The sequence below is a fragment of the Cygnus atratus genome, chromosome 20 (assembly GCF_013377495.2).
Source record: "Cygnus atratus isolate AKBS03 ecotype Queensland, Australia chromosome 20, CAtr_DNAZoo_HiC_assembly, whole genome shotgun sequence".
NCBI classification, from domain to species: Eukaryota; Metazoa; Chordata; class Aves; order Anseriformes; family Anatidae; genus Cygnus; species Cygnus atratus.
In genome coordinates, this window is record NC_066381.1 from 4,270,806 (window position 1) to 4,294,387 (window position 23,582).

Consider the following 23,582-nt stretch of genomic DNA (forward strand, 5'->3'; position numbering starts at 1 on the left):
GGCCCGCGGTGGATGCTGTTGAGATGAAAGCGGAAGGCAGCTTCCTAACACATAGCATTTGGGACAGATCAGTCTGCTCTTTCATATCTGTGTGGTTTGTCTCGAAAAGAGAATCTGCCTCTTACAATTATAGCAGCTGATCTTGAAACCTCTTTGAAGCTGAGAAGAGAAGGTATCTGTGAGCTGCTTTCATGCAGGACTCTTCCCATTACCTCTGTGCAGCGTGTCTCCTGTCTGTCCTGCGAGAGCTGATTGGGGCTGTCGGTACTTGGCTATACAACTTTGCGCTGAGCAAGTAAGTCATTTGTCAAAACATTAACTTCAACTGTAATGCGAGGTACCACTGCCTAGAAACGCATCTGTTCATGTCCAATCTTGACATCAGGTTATGGAGTCAGACGTCCTCTTAATTGCTTCCAACTTTTTCTGCCCCTAGGAACTGGATGGAAGTGATATTCCTTGATAGTACTTGCACTAGATACAGGCACGTGTTTGCGCAGAGCATCTCAGAAACACCAGCATAGTGAAGTCATGGGGTAGGGAAATATCCCCATGGACATGGTCCTGTAACCAAGGTCTACTGAGTAAATTGTTCTTGACTCTGCAGATGGACAATACTCTTGATTCCTGCTTTCCACTTTGCAACGTAATACTTGAAAAGAGGTTAAAAAAACAAATCAAACAAAAAACCTCATATACATGAGGTGGGAAAAGAGTATCACATAGAGGCACTGGAGACAAAGGCATTTTATGAAAGATACCTGCTTCATAGGAGGACGGTTCTGGAGACAGGCTGTGAGAAAGGGGGTGCAGCAAATATGACTGCAGAAGCTGCGTACTGAATGACTGGTCTTCTATTCCAGTTTCTCATACAGAGCAGGATGCTGATGACCTGTTGGGATGTTGGAGCTCTTTAGGACTAAGAAGAGGCAGCAGTGTGGGTGCTAAATGAGCTAGATCTCCATATTGCCCTGTTGCGATGACCTCGTGAGATGGAGTTGCTCGGTTAAGGCACAAAAACTTTCCTTCTCTTCTTGGCTTCTCTTGTGCCTGGGGTCAGTCTCCATCTGCTCTTCCCCCACAGGACTGTGCTTATTTAGCCCTTCAAAAGAGTGGTGCTGGGAGCTCTCAGCTTGGTTCGAAATGCTTCTTCTCATCACGAAAAGGCTTGGGGCAGATGGGCTGCTGCGGCTGCCGGGATGACATAACGTCTCTGCGCCGAGCCTCCCATTGGTGGGGTGCTGCGGAGCTTGGTGGGGTGTGGTAGCCCTGAACGGAAGGGCAGACGTTTCTCTTTGCTGTGTGCTGCTCAGCTCTTATTAAACTCAGATGTTCCTAACCCCTTCCTCCAGGCTCTCATTATTGCTGTAAACACAGTAGAGCACAGGGAGCTTTTTTGAATCCTTATTTGAGGCAGCAATGGGTGACAGCTCTACCAGCAGCTCTCCAGCACGCCTCTGTGTGTAAAGGGGTTGGCGTGAACGTTCCCTTCCAACACAAGGGAAATGCCGCTCATCTGCTCTACAGGAAAAGGCTTTTCCATCTGATGCCACTTCTCTTCCTCTTGCCTCAGGTTGCTTGGCTTCCGGTCTTTCTTCTGGCCCAATTCTCTTTTCTTCCCTGGTCTGGTTTTTACCACCCTGCTCAGCGTGTGCCGTTTGGCTGTTCATCTCATCACTGTTACCTTGTACAAACTTGGAGTTGTTTTCATTTTCAGGTGGCAGTGAAAGGGACACCAGCTAAAATGTGATTTCTGGTGCTGTGCTGGGATGACTAAAAAGGCTCTCCTAGAAGAAAAACCTGAATCTGGCTGTTGGCAGCTCCATATCTCAGCCATACCCGTTCCAGTTTAATGTGTGGCTCTCACAGAAAATTTTCCAGCTTTTTAGGAAGGCAGAAAGGGAGGAGAGACTGCCATCGTAACAGGCTCTTAGATGCTTCCTACCTATAAACTGCACTTTATGCAGTGCAAGCTGTCATACCCACCCTGCACAGGAGCTCAGAAATCCTTGGTACCTCCAGATAACTAAGGTGCAACCAGGCTGTTTCTAGCCTTCTTGCACACAGTTCTCCAAGGGCTATACCCTTGGAAAATCTACTTATGGATCTCAAATTTCTGTCTAATATTACTTGTCTTTGAGTGGAGAAATTGCTGACCCTGTGAGGTACCAGAGCTGCCTGGTACACGGTGTCTGACTCTGTAAAAGCTGCGTCCCTACAAGCCTTACAATATTTCTGAAGATCTCTGTAAGATTACCTGTATGACTTGGTTTTGTGACGTTTTGGCATCTGACTAATCTTGCATGCCTGGTTGTAGATTGAGCAAAAGATCCTGCTTTTGAACTGTCAGGAGCTGAGTCAGACGTTAGGAAGATCGTTGCCTTCCTGATGCTGTATTTACCTACTGGATGCTAGGTTTCTTGTAGGAAATCTGAGCAATTTGAAGATGAGCTGCCCTGTTGCAAGGTACTTGAAATCTGGCCCCTTGATTCTTCGGCTTGGTCTAACTTGCTGTTTTTGGCATGTTGGAGGTACTGAGAGCTTTTCTTTTTTGGTACTTTACAGCCCCAAGAGAACACTGATTTAATGGTCATTACAGCTTTGAGGCAAGCTTTTTATGCTGCTTTTAATGAACTTGAAGCTAAAATAGTGTCGATCCTAAGAACTGGGCTGTCAGCTTGTGTCTGTCACTGGCACTAGCAGTACAGGACAGAGAAAATCTGATATGTGTAAGCCTCAGTATTTCAACATGGCAAACCCAACTAACCTAAACAGAGAGGGGGGAGCCGCATTCTTTGTTATGCCTAATCTCTGTATTTTGTTAAACATGCATTCCTGCCAGAACTTTATTGGACAGAACAATGGTGACCAGCTGGGCAAGTGACCCTGGCTTTTCTGGTCGGCAGAGGGATTCGGCATCTGAGGAGTCCAGATTCTCATGTGCAGCTTAAAGTGATCTGGATTTAGTTGCTTTTAATTATCAGCTGGCTGATTCATAAGGCTTTGTTTTCAACCCTGTTTCCCAAGAAAAAGACCATTCCCTTCAATGCTCAGGGTATTCTGTAGAACAGCACAGAGTCTGGGAACTGAGACTTGTACGTTTCCTCTTTCTGACTTTTTTCTTTCCCCTGAATAAAAAGGGAATAGTAATATTTCCCTTCATGTAAAGGAAGGCTCTGGGGAGTACTTCATGAGGGTGTGGTTAGATCTTACATGGAAAGCTGCGAAATCCAACGTATTGTATGTGAATGCATGTAGAAGTTTATAATAAAATCTATCCATGATAATACTTGGCACTTGTGTAAACTTCCACTCTTACAGAATGGAGGTCGTCGTGCTCCTTGTTTAATGCACCTCTCGGAGCCCAGATGACTGAAATTAGTCTTTGGGAGTTGGTCTGTGCCTGGCTTACACAGAGAAGAGGTTAGTTTAGGGACTGGGGAGGGAGGTGCTGAGTGGGGCCGGAGTGAGCAGCAGTGGCACAGGCTGTGGTACTTCCTCTCCCCTTCTCCAGCGAGAGCTTTGGAGGCTGAATTAATTACACACCTGTGGAAGCAGCAGTGACCCTTGGGCATGCGATGAAAGCCCTGTGGCAGCTGGTGCTACCAAGCAGCACTGGTCTTTGGGCAAAGGCAGGTCTGGGCTGTGATGCTGCAAGCTTTCTCTGGTCCCGTGCTGCCTCTTACATACGAGAGCGAAAGAGGCAAATTGGCTCTGTAGGATGCTGCAGCACTTGGCCTAGAGCTGTTGTAAATCAGCATAACCTGCAGCAAAATATATAGCCTCCCTGCAGTGTATTTTGGGCTACAGCACGGAGCCAAATGGTTTGAATATCGCATAGTAAAATGCTGTCTCTTGGGCTGCTGTTACTGGAAGTCGCTAATGTATATCACAAATGATACAAAAATTTTGGATTACGAAGTTGTAGGAATTAGTCTATAGGCCTGCGGATAAGCTTTGAGTGCGTGTTGCAGAAATAATAAGATCCTGTTTTGCCAAGCACCAGAAAAATGCTTGAGTCCTGATAGTGTAACTGAAAGTCTGCTAAAACCCTTTCAAAACCTCTGCAACCAAAGCCATTGGAAATTTATTGCAAGGACTGCAGCAGCACGTTCATCTTCTTGGGTAATGTCCTTTGAAACAATCAAGCTCTAATTGTTTGTCAGCCACTGCCAAGTGGTTAAAGGCATCTGAACTAGGAGGTTTTCGAAGCAGCTTCTAGAAACCACCATACAACTTCACTGCAAACAAACTTCCAGTGCCCAGGTACCTTTTGGAGGAGTTGCTGCTTGACGTCTGGGAAGGTGAGGATGGAGCTGTGTCTGTCTGCGGCGGGTGGGAAGGGGGGGAAGCGGTGGGAAAGTTGATGTGACGGGATATAGTTGTGGCAACTTGGCTCTTGAGCTGAACGCTGCTAAAAACTAGATGGGTTTGTAAAGGGTGCTTCACCTTGTCTCTTGGAGTCAGGGAGGCACCTTGTGCTGCTCATGCCTGGGTTACTGATCTGCAGGTAAGCATCTCTGTGCCTTAAGGAGGGGAGGCTCGCTTTGCAGGATGCCACCATGAGCTCTGTTGTATACTTTTGTGTGTTTTTAAACAAAGGCATTTGTCTGGAGTTGCACACAGCCCACAGAATTTGAGGCTCAGATATTGCCAGTAATGACTGAAAAATTGAAGTGTTTCCACAGACACGTTGACTGCAAGAGGAAATGGCTCAACAGTTGTTCTGCCATCTCGCCCTGTTCCGTGCTCTTGGGTTCAACCAACCTTTTTGACTTGCACATGTGGGAGTGCTCTCAATCCAAATTCATCCCGTTTTTTTTTTTTTCGGCTACAGGATGTGTGTTGTCCTCTTCTACTGGAATGCCAGCCACATGTAAATAGTTCCCCCGAGCTGCACTGAGAGGTGTAAAGGAAATCAGCCATGTATGTGTGCGTGAGGGAGAAAAAGCATGAGCAAACTTCAGCTGTGATGCGCAAAGGCTGCTCGCGTGTGCACTCTGGCACAACAATAAGCTGTAAGCTGGGCAGTTGCTGAGCAGCCGTGTGCCCTTCATGGGTTTTCTGGTCTGCCTGCAGTAAGTAAAGCAGCAGGATGCTGTTCTTCCCAAATGATGAGGGAAAAAAAGGTAAAAACATGAAATACCTGTGGCCCATCAATCAAATTCAGGTCGTAACTGTTTTATTTAAATCATCTTCCACACCTTTGTGTCACCAAATGTCTGCTTCTGCAGAACTCTGTGTGGAGGGGGAGGAAGGTAGGCTGTCTTCTCTGGCTTTGCCTGGAGTTGATCCCAAGTTTTGGATGGTGTGAGTCTAAAGTGGGATGTGTGCGCGTCCCGTGTCAGCTGCTGCAGGGCGAGGCTTCTCTCACTTCTCTCACCAGTAGCTCCAGATGCTTCCAGTCCCAGCAGCCTGTGAGGCCTTTGCTTTAGGAGCACGCGTCCTTTGCATGCCTCACTCCGCACCCTTCCCAGTTCCTGGTTAAAAGTACGCTGTGGGGTTTTCCCTTGCCTTGGAGAAGACAGCTAGCTTGTCCTGCCTCTCTGCGTTGGCAGGTAACTCTAAACTTCAACAGCAACAAAACCCTACAGCCCCCATCTAATGGAGTTTGCCACTCCTGCAGTTCCCCACAGAGCAGGCAGGGCTTTTCCCTGCCCAGCCCTCTGTGTGTCCCCTGCAGGGCTCCTGCTGTCACCTCGCTCTGCCTCGGGGCCACTTTCTCCCCATCCCCTTTCCTGTGTTCGTCCTGGGGAATGCTTAAGGCACTGTTATCATTCCGAAGGAATCTACTCTGCGTGCACAGGCTATAGGATTTTTTTCGTCTGTTATTACTTGGCCAAATCAAACCCATTTTCCACCTGGATACCGAAATGTAGATCTCCTCCCTCAAGACCATCTCCCTTCCAAATAGAGGTTTCCAAAGTGCTGAGGCACTGAAGCGGTTTCTTAGATTGCTCAAGAATTTTTTAATAACAGGGAAAGGTGTTAGTGTTTCTGTTCACGAGAGAAGGACTTTTTTTAAGACTTTTTTTCTAGTGAACAAACCTGGTTGCACAAAAAAGAGCTAACAATTATTCTTGGCTGGAAACAAGATGTGGAGCCTACTTCAAAAACCTGTAAAAACTTAGAAAGATGTGTCAAAGGTAGAAGATCCTTCTTAACTGAAAATATATTAAAGCACTTTATTTCTAGATGCCTTCGTACAGTCTGTCTGTAGACATCTACGTGCAGCGGGTTGTGTGATTTAACCATGCACCATCTGGTTAAGAGGGAGTTTAAAACCCGCTGAGGCATTGCAGAGCCCTCGCTAGCAGGGATTTGGGACTACTGTGCACGGAAGAGCTGAGCTGCAGCAAATGCGCTGCAGTTCCTTTTTACAGTGCCCGACCAACACAGCTGGCCAAGTGTGAGAGGGGGAGTCTGGCACAAGGTGAGCAGAGGCTGCTGCCGTAGCCGCATATCATGTGCCTGTAAGTACCGCATCCGCGGTCAGGCGGAGCACTGGGCGCGGTTTCTGCTTTGCATGGAGAAAGTGTTCGTGACTGGCACCTGGGTTTGTTTTAGGGCAGCTCATTGCCCGTTTAGATGGGTACTGGGAATGAGTGGAGAGAAGGACAGGATCACCTAACTGCCTGTAGGGGTGGATGCGTGCTTGCAAAGGGAATTGCTACTTCACTGCGCTAGAGTATTGCTACTTTGCTGCACTAGAGATGACTTCTGAAAGCTTTTGGCTATGCGAGTAGGAATCAGTAACTGTAAAGCCATTGAGACATCCTCCAGCCCCAGCTCGCTGTCGGATCGCTCCCCAGCACGCACTGGAATCAAAATGAACTGTTGTAAAGGGCAAGCTCAGCTCTCTGATCACGCAGCAGATCTCAGTTTTGATGTTCCTACTTCCCTACACATGAAACTCCCCTGGGTGTGACTGGAACAATAGGATTATTTTCCAAATTATTTTTTATTGTAGTAACGCCCAGGACAGCCTTGTGCCAGACATGGCAGCCATGGAAGAAAAAGTTTTCAATTTAAATAGCAAATTAACACGCAGGCTTTGGGTTTTGTTTTTCAGACTGATTAACGCTGTGAATGCCCAGCCAGAGAGCGTTTGTGAGGCTTTGCTTCTCCAAAGTGGGGCCTCGCCTGGCTCAGCTCAGGGGGCTCTGAGCTTGGCAAGCAAAAGCCCCCCTGGCTTCACCTCCCCCATCCATTAGAATGACCTGGCTTATCCATAGAGCAGTTACTGGAGAAAAGGGTTTAGTTCTTGGAGTGCAGGCATGTTTGTCGGGTACAGCTGCCCCCCAAAAACTTTCCTGAAGCACCAGCAGTAGCCCTGTCTCAGGTCTAATGCAAATGCTGGCTGATGGGCACCTGAACTTCAGTAGCTTGCCTAGGCTGGAGTGACTGAGCTGGCAAATCAGAGGGGAAGCAGGGTTGTTGGTCTTGAAGCAGTATGAGTAGATGGAGTTGTCTAGACTGTCTTACTGCTAACTCCCTCCTCCAGCACAGGAAACATTAGGGAGTTGTAGGGTTTTCTTATAATTTGCATTGAAGGAAAGGCTGTGACTGGTGCTGTTTCTTTGGCCCTTCCAATGAGGATGTTATGTCTGGCTCCTTGTATGGCAGCCACCTCGTATGGCAGAAGCGATGAGGAATAAAGCTGAGCCTGCACGCTCAGTTCAACTTCATGCTAGCCTGGGAGAGGCTCCCTTGGTTCATTAAACCTAGTTCCCCACCGTGATGGGCAGACACACAACAAACTGCTCTTCTAGGAAGGTCTGCCCTTGTGTACAAGGGCCCACAGAAAGCTTTGTTTGTTGCTGAACAAATTGGAGACCTAGATTGAGTGAAGTGGTTGTAACAGCACAGGCAAAGAGGAGGAGGGATGGCAGGTGGAGGAAGTGCTGCTAGAAATGCTTTGGGCTCTGTTTACCTGATGCAATTGTCCGTGTAGATACTACCAGTTGCATCCTAACACCTGTGAGTCTGAAGCTCATGCTCTGCTCTGCCTTTCAGTGCTTTTTTGGGCCAGTCGTGCTGGGAGTTCACAGGACAGTCCTCTGAGTATAGAAACAGCTCAGGGAAACGAATTTGTATCCCCTTAAAGAGAAAAAGCATGCTTTCTTTGTGGGGTCTCCTTCAACATGGTTTTCTCTTTAGCTCTCAAAAGAGTGTATTTTTCCTCGATGATAGCTGTATCTCTACTGTTCAGCCCCAAGAAGAACCTGGAGCGTGCACGTTAAATGGGCAGATGAACATCATGCAGTTGATACGGAGCAACAACTTGTTTGTACCACCTTATTTTTTTCTCCTCTGATACACTCGCTCTCCTTTTGACATTGCCTTTTGTTCTCGCTGTAATTTGCGGTTTTTGGTGCCAGTATAATGCTAATGAAAAACACTGCTTCGTCTAGGCAGAGTCCCTGTGTTCCTGTCATGCATGTGGCTTTCATTGCTGCTGGTAAGTGCTGTGAGTTTGGCAACAGAAGGCTGAATTTGAGGGACGAAGATGTGCTGTTGCCTGCTTGGAGCTATATAAGCAAAAAAATAGATTCAGGAACAGACCCTCCTCAATCCACATGGACTAGCTGTTGAGGCATGCAGATGTATGTGTGCCCTCCATGGGGAAGTACTTGGTTTGGAGGAGACACTGAAAACCAGCTAGTTCAGCCCGTAAATGCAGGAGACTGATCTAGCCTTTTTGGTGGATGCACATTGTGCAAAGTATTGTTTTGTTGTGATGTAACGTAGCAAGGGGTTGGAGCTTTATGGGTGGTGGAGGAGGCTCTGTAGCCACAACAGGAGCATTCATAAAGCATGGGACATTGTTACAGGGTTGCTGACTCCTTATGCTGGTTTTCTTAATGTTTTTCTCTCTCCAAAGATTTTAAGGGCAAGCTGGCATACGTCTGTCCTGCATTGTCACTCGTACTCCTTCCATCTCCTGCTGCTTCAAAGTTGATGTTTAATTCTGAATGAATTTCTTGGTGCAATTTAGAGGTACTGACTTGGATAAAAAACTGGTTTTACACTGTAATGAAGATCAGGGCTGCTGTCTTCAGCATTAGCAGTTCTGGATCAGATTTTCAGAGGAGGGCACACAGACAAATGGCAAACGTGCTCTTTATGAACGCAGGTATATTTCACACAAGTATTTGGTATTTTACATGCCAGCTTTGTACCTGTAATCAACGTCTTATGGATTTTTTTTTTCCCTGAACTTCAACTCTCCCTCCAGGGCTAAGCTTTCTAGGAATGACCAGACCAGTACTGAGTGTGTTGGAAGGCAGGAGACCTGTCTACAGCTGTGTTATCCAGCTGCGCAAAAATGTTTAGGCTCAGGTTCTTCTTTTCAAAAGCTCTGTTTCAAGGAGCTTTTATGTTGCTAAAGTGACATACTAGGTTGTAATTGTGCATGATTTCCACGCTGCATGGATATCAAATGCCAAATTCCATCGAGTCAGTCTAATTTAACAAAGACAGATTCCACAGATATTTCTGTACGTTTCCTCTTCCCTCCCTCTGTGAGCACTGGAAACTACTGTCTTCTCGTTGATTGTGATAAGCCTGGGGGAGGGAGCAGCAAAACAGCCGAGTGCTTGTAAAGCAAAGCGCTTCAAAAGAGTGAACCCCCCTTTTATTTCTGAGCGCTCAGTCATGGGCTAACCTCTTTCATTTTCATGATGAGGATAATTATGCTTCGGGTCAACCATGTTTGTTTGATTCAGGCAGAATGTGCCACTAGCAATTGGAGAGGAGCTGGGTGGTGGATATAACGCACAGGGACTTCATGCTAGAGAAATCCTCCTTGAGCCCTTTCCTTGTATGTGCCCATAGACATGCATAGGCACAGAAGTGTGGGTATTGATCAGAGTCTGTGAGACCCAGCTTTATTTCTCATACTGCCTGCTCAACCCTTTCCAAGTCCCCATCTGCGTCTATTATAATCTGTATGAGTGCTGATGGAGAGGGTGGATGCGCTGCACGAATGAATGCAGCATGTGTAACAGGAGTGCTATCGCCTTCTGAGCCCCGCTTTGTTACAGCAGCTGGACGGTGCCTGCTGAATGAGGTGGGACTGGAAGAGGAGAGGGATGGCCTCATGGCTGAGGAAGCTGTATGTTGCTTGGCGGAGCTGGGTTCTTTCACTGTTTCAAAACAGAGTTTCACCCACGGCTCTGTGCTATTTGGCTATTCAGTTTCTAGGCTTTCAGTAATTCCGGCAGGGAGAGGTTTTTCCCTCAGCCCCTGTAACTTCAATGGCTGCAGAAGGATAAGGCAAAACTTGGTGCGCTTTCCTATAAATTGAAGCGAGTTCAGCCCTCGAGGTAATGCTGTTTGGAAGGTCAACCATGCACACAACAAAGGAAAGAAAGCACAGTTAAATGCGCTTGGCTGCAGAACTTGCTGAAGATTAAAGCTGTTGTGCAGACTGAATTGCATTTTCCTCCTAAGGTAAAGATTCCTCTAGGACTGAGCTCCCTCCAGCAGTCTCTGATAATCCACTTTGTGTGGGAGAACTTAAGACTGTTATTGGCAACTGAGTATTTGAAGTGCTCTAAGCACAGAACATATTGGCCCCTGGGGAAGGGTTATGCTATTGGGAGGTACCTAGATAAATTGTCCAATCTGACTCTGCTAGGCAGAACTGATTTTTATAGTCTCTTTTTCAGACTTACTTGGGGGCAGAAAGATTGGAGCTCCTTCCAGTCTTTGTCTGACCGATGCAGCGGAGTGGGAGACCTGGAACTTCTCTTATTCCTGTTCGAGTCTCTGGCTCTATGCTACTTCAAATGGCTGCTGCTGTCTGGCTTCAGAAACGCTAGCAATCCTTCAGTTTTATTCATTTCCCAAAATGAATGGGCTGTTATAAAAATCTTCTCCTTTTTTCACAGGAGTCAGGGTAACCTCTATTAATGCCGGAAGCACTCAGTGGGAGTAAGGCATGCGTAAAACATCAATATTGACAACGAGATTACTGTGGCTTGTCATGTCTTCTGATTTGCAGACCCCTGGAAACTTTGTAATGGAAGAGCAGACTCTGCTTGGAACTAAACCTTGCCATCATATGCTTGTATGCAGCCCCTGCCATGCCTGCCAGGTAGTCTTTTGTGGATTTCTTAGCAATGGTACATCAGTCTGCAGACCTGAATCAGTTCCTTGACTCTGAACATCCTCATTTCATGGAGACTGGTGCCTACAGCTGAATTCTGCAGCTGGCTTTTCTCTGGATGGCAAGACGAATGACAGCCTTGGATCCCCAAAGCTAGTTACCTAGGGAGAGATCAGATATGGCTGAGAACAGGAGATACTTAAACCCAGCTTGATTTTTATCTGAGCTTTCCAGAGGTTTGCGATGGGATTGTCTCCTTTTTAGCTACATCACAGCAGCAAGGAGTAATCTGGTCACAGGACGCTGGGCTAGCTGGTCAACGTGATCCTGATGGGAACCAAAGCGTGTTGAGGGAGGCGTGTATTTGTGAGTAAGAAAGGAATAATGTGGTTATGCAAAACTGGATGGTTCAGGAAGAGATGCCACAGAGAGAGCCTGGCAGCCTTTGAATCTTAGCTTTCTTGGCACGCATGGGGCAACCTGAGCTCCTGGCCTCGGTGGAGTATATAAGTAATGAACCCCTCCTAACGATGGGCTCCAGCACAAAACATATGGATTGCCCTTCTGGCAAGGGAGGATGCTGTACTATTGACACAGAGAAAAGGGCACGGTTTGCTTTCATCGAGTCAGAACAGCAACTTTTTCCCAGTGAAAGCCAGTGACCTTCTGATTTTATTGAAATTCCTCTCCATGATTGCAGGGAAACTGATAGCTCCAGTGAAAAATGTTATGAGGAAACTTGGGGAAATCTATCTAGCTATCAAAACACTCCTACTGTTTTCTGTGCCCTAAATGTTGATCTCTGCTAAGTATAACACACAGTGTGTTATCCTTATGGAAACAAAAAGATAATTCAGTGCAGTTGTTTACACAGCATGGAGCTGTAGGGCAAATCACAAGCATCAGAAATGCCAAACTTGTTGAGAGACATCTATAGTATTTATTGGAAATGGGGAGGGCTGATTCATGCCCAAACACATGCAACAGGTGCTGATGAAATAATTGTGCATAGGAAGATATTTATTTTCCCAGAAATACTTCGCTTTCTTCTTGGCTGGTTAAGGCTTGGTGATCTGAGGTTTTGTGTGGCACTCTGCGGCATGTGTTTTTATCGGACGTACTAAAAAAGCATTAAATCTCCATCTTTGTTAGCTCTACAACAGTGTAAGGGGCTTTGTTTGAAGTCTGAGCACTCTGCGCTGAAAGCACAGCACATCGTGCTGGTCGGAGCGCGCTGTGCCACGGGGCCGTGGTTTTCGGGAGCTGTAACCCTGTCCTTCCCTCCAGTGACCGTGTCAGCCAGCAGGTCCCGTGTGTGGCATCGCTGCCTGCTGTAGGTCGGTCCCTAACGGGGCACAGCATCAAGTCAGCTGTGTGCGGAGCCGACCTGTCAAGTGATTAGGCAAGAATGTAGCTGCTTTCATTTTCGAGCTGCATGCTCTTGATTAAACAGGCTACTTGCTGAGTCCCGATCAGTTCAGCCTGGTGGTTCCTGACATCGTTCAGCTTGTGCTCGCCTGTCCAGTGAAACAAAGCCTCCGAACAACGCGCTGGCTTTTCTTTCGCAAGCCCCTTGGAAGGCCTTCTGGGGACCCCCAGGAGTCCAAGGAGATTGGATCAAAGCCAGCGGCTTGGGCTGGGAAGAAACAGACGTTGCTTTTGGGGATGGGGCTGTCAGCTTGCTGTAGTGCAAATCTTTAAGCATTTACAGTGGGCAAGAGGGTGGGAGCATCCCTTCTGCATCCTTCAGGTGGTGGCCTTAGCAAACAGTGCTGTGCAAATCCAGATGGCCAGATGGGGGAGGAGGAGGCTTGCTGTCTGGTGGCTTCCTGTCCGTAAAATGAGTGCTCTAAGCTAATTCAGTCATGCTAGTCTGGAGTTAAGCTTTGATATGTGAGTATATGGCTCTTCAGGAGCTTCTGTATTTTAGCTTATTTGTTACCGTACACTGCTCCACCTCCTGCAGTCCCTTTTCTCTTGTGCTGTAGGATTAGAGTCTCTGGGGGAAGAACTGGGCATCCAAATGAGGCTTCTGCTGAGAGGGGGCAGAGGGTTCAGAAAGCTGCTGGGGTGCAGAACACAGCCTCCTCCTTGGCGTCTGCCCACAGAAGCAAAATGCAGCTCAAGCCCCCAGTGCAAGTCCAGTGGCCCTGGGGGAGCCTTCCAGCCTGCTTCGTGCATGCCCTGGGAGGTTGGCCTTTCTTCCTGGGAGGCTGGCCTTTCCTGCCTCTTTGGAGTCCGCGTACCTGAAGCCACGTGTCACTGGTTCTGCTGAGCCAGCAGAGTGGGTAACTCCCTTCCAGCACCTCCTGAGTGTCTAGTTAAGCTCAGAATAGCAATTTCCAGAGTAGCCTCAAATAACACAAGCCACTGAATACATTTCTTTAGTTACCCTGAAACAGCTACAGTAACATCCTGAACCTCTACAGCAAATACCCTTGGATATCTGCTGGCATCAGTGCTTGTGTTCCCTCTGGAGCAGCATGTTGTCAGCTGTGATCAAGACATGAGGTATTTGTCTAGTCCTGGACTGAAACTTTCTAAATTGGTAGCTCACAGGCCACGATCTGCAGATCTTCAATTGTCTGTGAAAGTCTTCCAAGGATTAAATAGGCTGTGAAAGGAGGGCGTCCATTTGGAAATGGCTGGGGAAAGCAGAGCAACTGTGAGACTCTCCTCTCCAAGCAGAGCAGTGGAAGACCAATTCCATGAGGCACTGCAGGGCATTGTGCTAAATAGGTTGGTGATGAGCTTGCATGAGATCCAGCAGCCCCAGCCCTAAATGAGCTGCTGTTTGGATCATTTAGTTTGCTTGGTTGGAATATTCTCTTTGAATAAGCAGTAATATATTCTCTGCCATCCTGAATGCATGCCAGTAAAAGTCCTAAACCTTTCTTGCTAGCATCTGTATATAATATAAAGGGTCATTTATAATCTCTGTAAGCCATGATGGGGCCTTTCGTCACTTGGTCTGAAGCCTGCTTGCGTTCTGGAGGCTGCTCTTGCGGACTTCTGGCTTGCAAAGAGAAATCTCAGGGTAGGTTTGTCTGTCTTTCTCTCGTAGTCACTGTGCTATTACATCTACACTGAGTCCTGAGTTATATATTCCAAATGCATACCATGATTTACTCTGCTCCTGTTCTGTTTCCCCTGCTTCTATGCCAGCGTAGAAACCAAACACCCGTAAGGTGCATTTGTAGGAAAGTGATGCTAGTTATGGGAAGTGAGGGGTAAAGAAATAAGAGAAATCTGCGTTCATGTCAGACCGTGAGTGTCTGTGTGGTTTGGCCATTTCGTTTGGTGGTTCTGCTCAAGGGAAGAGTCCGTGAGTTGCATTTCTCTGTCACTGTTACTGTGCTCTGGTGAGGACCGTGGAAGGCTGTTCCCGGGACCTGAGGGAAGGATGTGTTTTTGTCGTGGGCTGTCAGTCCTGGCCAGCCTAGGTGATGGCTGCAGTGAAGGAACAGAGAGCCTCGGGGAAGGTTCTCACTGCCTTAATTCCCTCATTCCTTCCTTTTCTAACAGGCCCCTGATAGTTCAGCCGAGGAAACGAACCTGGAAATACGGTGTTTTCCCCCACCAGTGTGCAGCCCTCTGTTATGCTCTGAAGGGTGGGAGCAGCCTTTACGCCTCCCTCTGCTGCCCGTGGCTCTGCCATGAGGCTGTCACGAGGTCTGTCTGGTGAGTCTCAGCTCAAGACAAGGCTTCTCCGAAGCAGCAGCGGCAGCACGATCGCCAGATTTGTGTGACCTGTGAGGGATCTTTGTTCCTGAGCAGTTTATTCCAGGGACCAGGTAGAACAAAGGCGCAAGAGACCCCAGCAGTTTTGGGCTGTTTCAAAAAGGAAATCTGCATGCATGCCGGCAGCACCCGCTTAATGAAAAGCCTGGCAGAAACAGCTTTGTTTTTTCCCAAATGGAACTCGGTGATGGGAGAAGGCCAGAGGGGCACATGTATACAAGCTACAAAACAGCTAAAGCATAGTGTGTATAAATAAATACTTGATTTATTTGGATTTCATTGGCAAGGCAGAAAAATGCTTTTAATGTGTGGAAAGGCCCTGGAGTCCTCGATAGCTGAGCTCTGTTTCAGGAAGCGGTAACTGTGTTCTGAATTTGTTAGTATCCGTGTCCCTCCTTGCTCTGTTACGCGTTGTCAGTGTGCGAAATGCCGCTTCCTTCTTCCCCTGTGGTTGGACCAGTTCCTTTCCTCGTTGCATGTTAATGAGAAGTTTTGGTTTTCGTAATTTCAGGACATATGCTCCTGTCGTTATCCTGTCAGGTTCTGGGTGTGTGCGATTTGTTTTGCCTGACATGAAATGCTTTTGTCCCGAGGCTTTTGCAGAATGCTTGTGCTGTCCCTCTGACAGCTGTAAGCGCTGTGCTAAAAGCATGTACTTGAGTTAATTGTATAGAGCTGTGGTTTCCTCAGCCCCTCTTGTACTTGCCCCTTCTGGCTGCTGTTCTCCTCCATACTCACACGGCTGTTCCTAGGGCGTGGGTGTTCTCAGCCAGCAGTGCCCCTCTGAACAAATCCTGTGGGTAGGGCTCGGAGAGATGAAATGAGGGCCAATTGCACCACATGCTCAAAAGGAAAACCAACAGCAACAATAACTTATTTTTGAGTTACTGCATTTCCAATCTCATCTTCCTGTCTTCGTGTGTCTCCTGGTTTTGCCCCCTAAACCTTGTGCCGAGCCTGTTCAAGTATCTGCTGTCGTCCTGCGAGCCAAGGCTTCGTTCATCTGATTTTTGGACTAATCATGAAGTAACGCTGCCCACTGGCTCCTTGCTGTAGATGTTAGCAGAGACACCTCTGCTAGTCCAGGGTTTGTACCCTCAGTGCAGCAGCTGTTATGTTCCATCTGTACCGCGAGCAATCTGGTGGCCTAAGCACTTCTCACTCCTTAAATGTTCGATATGATGTCTGGGGTGGGGAGAAGGTATTGCTCTAGTTGCCTTGCCATACTGCAGTGAAATCTTTGGTCCCCTACTGCACGTGGCAACAAATCCTTAATGCAACTTTCTGCTTAGGGTTTTAGGGACTGCTCCTAAACCTACCACAGACCCTCAACAAAGCTTTGAGAAGCGGCTCTCCACGGCCTCAGTGCACAAGCCTGAGAAGCTCCTGAGAAGCAGAGGACTGCAAGTGGATTTTCAGTGAGCAGGAGCAGTACCAGCAGGAAAAGCAGCGTGGCTGTGCCCTGGTGCTGCTGCTGGGCCTGATGGTGTTGAGTAGAAGCCCCCCTTGGTCCGTGTGCCCCCGCTCGCCCGGCTGCCTGCAGCTGAGGTGTGGGTGAGCAGCCGGCTGGCCCCGGCCGGCCCATTGTGGCGCGCCGTGCTCGGCTGCTGGCAGGCCTGCCTCCTATTCATGGGGACGGAGCGGGGAGCCTCCTGCGGAGAGGGGGGGGATCCAAAAAGGAGGGGGGGAAATGCAACAAATAGGGCAAATAGTAGAAAAATTGGACCACCGCTGCGGAGGTGGGATGGGGAAGAAGGGAACGTGCCTATTGCCACTGTGCGACCAGTGGGAAGGTGGCTCTCAAAGCTGCTACCTCTGCAGTTACAGAGGCAAAAGTATGATCCAGAATTTGGCAAGCATGAATGATGTTTACAAGGGGAAAATACAAGCGCCCTGATCCTCCACTGCACTCCCCAAGCACAACATTTGAACCTCAAAACATCTTTTTAAGGGAAGGTGGAAGGATTCAATAGGTGCCGATTCCCAGGGCTGGCACTGCAGTTGCTGCCTTCTTCTATGCTTTGTGGTGGAGTTCTTGCACTTATTTTCTTCCCTTATGGGACAAGACAATACTCCAGTCCCTCCCTCCCCTGTACTTTGTCTTGCCTGTTTTTAGACTGTAACCTCTCCAGTGCAGCCCATTTGTTCGAGCCCTGCTGACAGTGAACCCCACCACACCAAGCAGCAGAATTTTCCAGCTCAGATGTTGCTCGGAGTGCTAGGAGGCTGGGGAGCGATACCATAATGAGCGGGATGAAATTAAGACCAATACAATGGGAGCTGACTATCAGGAGATTTGGAAGACTTTTTTCCTTTTTTCCCCTCTAAAATCCTATTGTTTATGATAAATTACAGAACTAAATTATGTACTGTAAAACCCTGGCCTCTAAGGACCAAGCAAGAGGCATTACTGGATCTCTTGTGGTTCAGGTTGGCAGAAGCAGGGAATCTTTCTGCAGCTATGGGGAGGAGGAGGTGGGGTGGGAAATGAAGACTGCAAGTTGGGCTCGCTATGGCTGGCAGAAGCAGCAACCCCACCCCCAAGTTACTTTGTTTTTACTGCAGTCATAGAATCGTAGAATATCCAGAGCTGGAAGGGACCCACAAGGATCTTTGAGTCCGTTTCCTGGCTCTGCACAGGACTACCTAAAAATTAAACCATATGTCTGAGAGCATTGTCCAACTGCTTCTTGAGTTCTGACGGGCACGGTGCTGTGACCGCTTACCTGAAGAACCTGTCCCAGTGCCCGACCACCTCTGGGTGCAGAACCTTTCCCTAACACCCAGCCTGACCCTCCCCTGCCCCAGCTCATCCAAAAAACTTAGGATCTGACTTCTTCATCCAGATCATTTAGCCCAGTGGAACCCCACTAGTGACTGGCCACAAGTCTGATGTCATCCCATTTACTGTAACCCTTTGAGCCTGGCCCATCAGCTAATTGTTCACCCATCGTGTTATGAACTTGTCAAGCTGAGTGCTGGACACTTTGTCCAGAAGGATACTGTGAGAGATAGTATTGAAAACTTTGCTCTAATAAAAAGGAAATCACATCTACCGGCTTCTCTTAGCCTACCGAATGGGTAATCTTGTTGTGAAAGGAAATTAAGTTCGGTAAGCAGTCTCATATATGTTGGTTTAGCTTGCTGTCTTACTGCAGCTAATATCGTCCTTTCTTTCCACAGGCATTGGTGTCATTATACGGTCACACGGACAGTTTCCTGCCAAGTGCAGAATGGTTCAGAAACGGTGATCCAGCGAGTTTATCAGAGCTGCCGGTGGCCTGGACCTTGTGCCAACTTAGTGAGGTAAAAATCTTCATGTCTCACGTTGCCTGTACACGCTTTCCTGCACTTCTCGTTAAATTGCCTAGCTTTTAAGTACTGCACAGTGAGCTCTATAGGTCAGACCATCTTCTGCATCATCGGTGGTAGAACTAAGGAATGCCCATTTTACGCACGTGAGTGCAGTATTAGAGGCAAGCTACGTGAAACAGTTTAACTTACGTTGTAATGCAAGCTTGTGCATCCACATGCAGGAGGCTGCTGTTAGACACAAAGCAAAATAAAGTCTGTAAGAGAGCAGTGTGACTGAACAGGGTTAGTGGGGATGCTGGCCCGATAGCACTGGTTGGTATCAAGTCCTTGTATCTGGGAAGTCCTTGTATCTGGGTCTTTAAGGGGGATGTTGATTACATATACTGGAAAGCTCTGCTCAAAGTCCTTGCAGACAGTGCTGGACAAAGGCAGCATCGTCTCAGAGTGGAATTCCCATCCAGCACCTCTTACTCCTGTGTCTCAATATTCTTTAGAGACATACATGAAAGCATGATGTCATCTCTCCCTAGATGAGAAACAAAGGTTAGAGACAGTGGCTTGTCAACTTCCATGCAGTCTGCTGTTGGCCTACTTCGGTCTTTCAATCCTTTACAGTCTTAGGATCCATATTTAAAAAAAAAAAAAAAGTGCAATAGCTATCCTGAGCAGCTACCTTCCTGCGTACAGTGTCTGTGGTGTTGAGTCCTGCCTTCTCTGAAAGGTATCCTCAGAGCAGAATAATGTTACCCACCCATCCGGGAGCTGGCACAGAGAAGTCATTGTCCTCTAAATGTACACCTTGCTTCCGTAAGAATTTCCCATATAGACAAACCTATAATCTAGTCATTTTGTGGCTGTTGTGTCCAATTCAGCCATAGCATGAGGTCCTCTTAGTCGACAACCTAGCCAGCACATGGCTGAACTACCAACATAAATACCCAGAGATCCATCTTCTTGGGCTATGTGCCTCCTGCATGCACTGATCTGCTCCTGAGACTCTCTTCATCTGGAATTCACATTTTCCATGTGGCAGTTACCACAGTTGGTTATCTAGTTTCTATTTGGCCACTGGTCAGTCTGAGTTTTTTCACTTGTAATATATCTGCTTTGGTGTCTCTTTGGTCTTGTTTTATGCAAGGCTGTGGTTGAAACACTTAATATTTTACACTGCCATGGCCAAACTTCTGTTGAAGCTTTTTAATTTCCCAGACGTTTTACACACATAATTGTCATTAGAAACTTGTGAGCTTTCACCTTGTCTCCCAAACTTGCCAAAAATCTTGCATATTTTTCCTTGTTAATATAACTGCAGTTTCACGAGTACTAAACAATTGATCATATTACTGGTAAAAATCCTTTTTGCGGGCTCCTGCAGTTACTCTTATACATTGTTTCTTACGTTATTAACCCAGAGACTTTAGGAGTTGTCTGCCATTGTGACATTGTTATTCACAAAATGTTTTCAGTTTGAAATGTATCTTGGTTCGTTTGCTTGACAAGTCCAATTGTTTGGAAACAATGCAGAATGGCAGCAGACTTCTCAATTTTTCTTTCTATGTGAAAAATAACATAAAGAAGCTGAAGTTATTAATATTCAAGTTCTTAGCTGATGAAACCTTAGCTGATGGGAGCTGCATTTCTGGAAGATGATCATCAAGAAGAAACCTTCCAGAAGAGATGGGAAGACGCTAATGCTCTGCTCCCTTTGCAAGTGGGAGGACACAGAGCCAATGGCACCCTTCTAAGGGCATGAGTATGTAATTTGTCCTAATTAGGCATCATGTGACACAAAATAGAGAGAGACCCTGGACCTCTCATTCCCAAGAACCTCCAGAAAGCTGCTGGCAAATGCTGGAGCCCACCCAGTTATCAACAAAGGTGAAGCTGGAGCAACACATGCCAGCTTCTTATCATTTACTGTGCTCTCACTGTAGGAGAGAGCAAGCCCCAGGAACAAATGGCAATGAAGTCAAAGCCACAGGCATCCCGAGAGTTTAGTGCGTTGTCAAATAAATTATCCTAATCCTAGACATCTTTTATAGGTGGTTGCTTCTTTTTGGCAGTACATCTGACTTCTGATAGCAGAATGAAAAACAGCCACCGAAACTGATGGATGTTGTGGTGTGCAACTTGTGCATGCATATTTTTGGTCGAAGTCTTACTTCCTGGGCCTGTGTTGTTGCCTGTTTGTGTCACACTGCCAGCACCTAGGGATGTGAGAATAACTGGCTTTCTCTAGTCTCAGTTCCAAGCTGAAATTAGTTTAACAGCTACGCTTCTCACAACCTTCAATAAAATGAATGCTGTGTCTTTAAAAAACACCCTCCTCTCCTGTTTCAGGTGAAACCTATCTCCTGTTTTCAAATGAAAACTTGTAAGGATAGCAATGAGAAATTCTCTGACGTTGCCGGACAGTTGAGTCTCTCTTCTATTCAGCACCACACTTGTTAGTGGAGTTCCCTTAACAGTGGAAAAGTTCTATGTGGTTTCCTTCTTTTTCCATGGAGAAATGGGCTTTGAAGAGACAGGCAAGCTTATACCAGCCTCCAAGCTGCAGGACTTCCTAGGAGAGGTCTCTGAAAGCTCACATTGAAGATGAACAGAATACTCACCAGAGCAGAAAATGAAACTCAGGTGCCCTATGTCAGTTTCTGCAGTAACTATTGGGCTTGAGAGTCATTCTATACTTATTTTTTCAAAACAAAAAACTGTCCCGAATCCCAGAAGCTACCTTCACATGTCTGAAGGCTTTGGGTGACACTGCTGCCCTTCTAAAAGTAGTCTTTTTTCATTTTTTTTCTTTCCTTTGATGAGCCTGTTGTGCAGGGCAAAAGTATCTGTGAGTACTGGCACTGCAGTCAGGGCAAATACTGCCTCTTCTTGTGTTTCAAACCAACTCTTCCCCCAAAAGAGAATGAGAGAAGTGGCATAAGAGTCATGGGCTGTCCACTTAGCCACCATGTGCCTTTAGCATCTAATGGCAAAGGTCACCTGTGCTCATGTTTCATCTAATTCCAGAATGCTTCAATTCCTGGTACCAAGGATAGTCTCAGATACGTTCAGCAGAGGAAAGCAGTAAAAGGTGTCAAATGTGATAGCGTCCTATCCTCACACTTCCCAAAACTCAGGAGGAAACCTGCACATGCTTCACTGGTAGGGAACCAAAGAATGTGTTGTGTCACTAAACCTATTGCCTTCTGTAGCTTGCCAGTCCTCAAGTTTGTTCCTGTAATATGAAGGAACTTCTCTACTGTATCTACAGTTCTCAGTGCTGGCATAAACTTGCCTGTATCTGCACTAAAAGACAGCTCCAGCAAGAGTACTTTACCCAGCCAACGCTTTGTTCCCATCAAATAGCTTGTTTCCTCCTTTCCTACTCTGTATCAGCACCTCTGTGGCTTCAGCTTTCTGCAAGTCTGGTCTTTGGGGTGTGTCAGGCTTACTCAAAGTCTGTTCATGGCTAGAAGTGATCTCGCTCTCTATAATCCCTGTGGTCACTCAGGTACTATATAGTTAAGTTTCCCTTTTGCCTGAAGGACAGACTTAAAGACCTTCTGGCCCTTCTCCTTTTCTTCTATCAGCAAGATTTCTGGTGCCTGTGCTTGAAGTGGATGCACAGGCAGATTCATATGGTGTTATGCTTGATTGTAAGCACAGCAAAACGTCAGTAAGCTATTGGCATTATTTTGGCTTTATAGTATTTTTCCCAGCTGTGACTTGAAATAAACTGTTTTCATCTCCTTGTTTGCAGGGAGTCAACCGTATCTGGGAGAGCCTTCATTCTGCCAGCACCCGTTATCAGGCTGCTCACTAGCAAGAGGGACGCCAGCCAAAAAAAAGGCATCTCTCAACCGCGCGGTGACAGCTGAGAGGGGCTCTCTGGTAGAGAGACGCTGCTTACAAGCAGACATCAGCGTGGCCAGGCACGGATTTACTCAATTTCCTGTCTCCCATTCATTCATGCTATGTTTCTTTTCCTTACTGCACAAACTGCCGCTGAGGGTCAGGCATTTGACAGGGGAGTATCTGTGAGATCCCCAGCCCAGCAGCTTTGGTTGCGCGATGTCCTCGCTGTCTGTTCACTTGCTCTTGGGAAGCTGGCAGCTGTGCTTCTTTTGCAGGAGTGTCGTCATCTTGGCTGGGATGGGATGAGCTGCTCTCTTCTTGCCCTCCACCCCAGACTCTTTATTTAGCTTGGGTGCTGAGTTGCTCTGGAGTGGTCTTGGCTGGAGGCTTTCCTTCAGCAGATCTGCTCTTGAACTCTCTCCATTTGTGTTGTGAAGGCTTCAGCTTCTGCGTGCCATAGGATATGCCTTTGCTTTGTCACACTACGAAGTGAACAGGCAGCTTTCCAGCAGTCTGGCTGAAGCTCCTAAGGTACTTAGAAAAGTTGCGTGCTATTTATCTGTCTGAAGGAAGGGATAAAGTCTCTTGCTTGGTGTTTCAATGGCAATCTAATCTCTGGGAGTCTGCCTTCATGGTTGCACCCAGCAGACAGTGAGCCCAGGCACCTAAATGGTAATCCTTCTTCTGAGCAGTCATTCTGTTGCAGCACCTGTAGGCTAACGCACGATCCTACCATACTTGGGACTCAACCCTCCTTGAGGTTCATGGAGAAGGGTGGTCTCATAGACTAGGCAAGGATTTAAGACGTGTTTAGTTACAGAGGTTTTGTGACTTCCTGTGCCTTCCGTCAAGTGATGCTACCTCTCCTGATAGATGAGAACAATATTAGCAGTCAGTGTTTGCTTTGCCTTACTATAGTTTATGACTTTGAGATCAAGACAGCTTCTTGCTGTACCCTGATAGGGCAAAATGAGCCCAATTTTGATTACAGCCTGTGTGTGTGACTATTGTGGACAGTAAAATAGTATCTCTGGAGTTAAGAGAATGTGAGAACAGCCTGACAGCTCATGCACTGCCTTTGGAAGGCAAACATTTTCCTCTTCAAACTGTTGTTGCTATGAAAATCCATATGTCAAATCTAGAAACCTGCTTCTTCAGATTATGGTAGGGTATTCCGACTCCTCTCCTACCTGATTCATTCTAGAAGAATGAATGTTTCCCGTGAGGCTGCATGAGACTTTTATTTTTCAATTTTTTGCTGTGCTTAGTGGTCATATAGCTCTGTTTCAATCTAGCCTTTGAGTATCCGTTCTCTGTAGCACTGTCTGGCTTCAGGGAATCTGTGTGTCTTCCTGGAAACCCATAGCTGGCTTGTACAGGGATGGTTTTACCTGGCCCCCATGCTTCAGCAAGAGCCATTGAAACCCCAAACATAAAGTTGCTCACCTGTCGTCTTTGAACATTGCTCAGAGATGGGGAGAGGTGGAAGGGGAGAGTATTCTTGCTGTACAGAAAGTCTCCATGAGCTGCAGTGCCTTGCTGACTGCCAGCTATTGCATCTTTTTTA

At 47.0% G+C, this 23,582-nt stretch overlaps 1 protein-coding gene across 1 annotated transcript in view; it reads left to right on the plus strand.

Moving 5' to 3' along the window:
• COL26A1 (collagen type XXVI alpha 1 chain) overlaps nt 1-23,582 on the plus strand; it is a 168,843-nt gene that overhangs the window by 4,936 nt on the left and 140,325 nt on the right. The window contains exon 2 of the mRNA XM_035559059.2: nt 18,038-18,160. Coding sequence (XP_035414952.1) covers nt 18,038-18,160 — 123 coding nt within the window. The remainder of the gene's footprint in view (nt 1-18,037; nt 18,161-23,582) is intronic.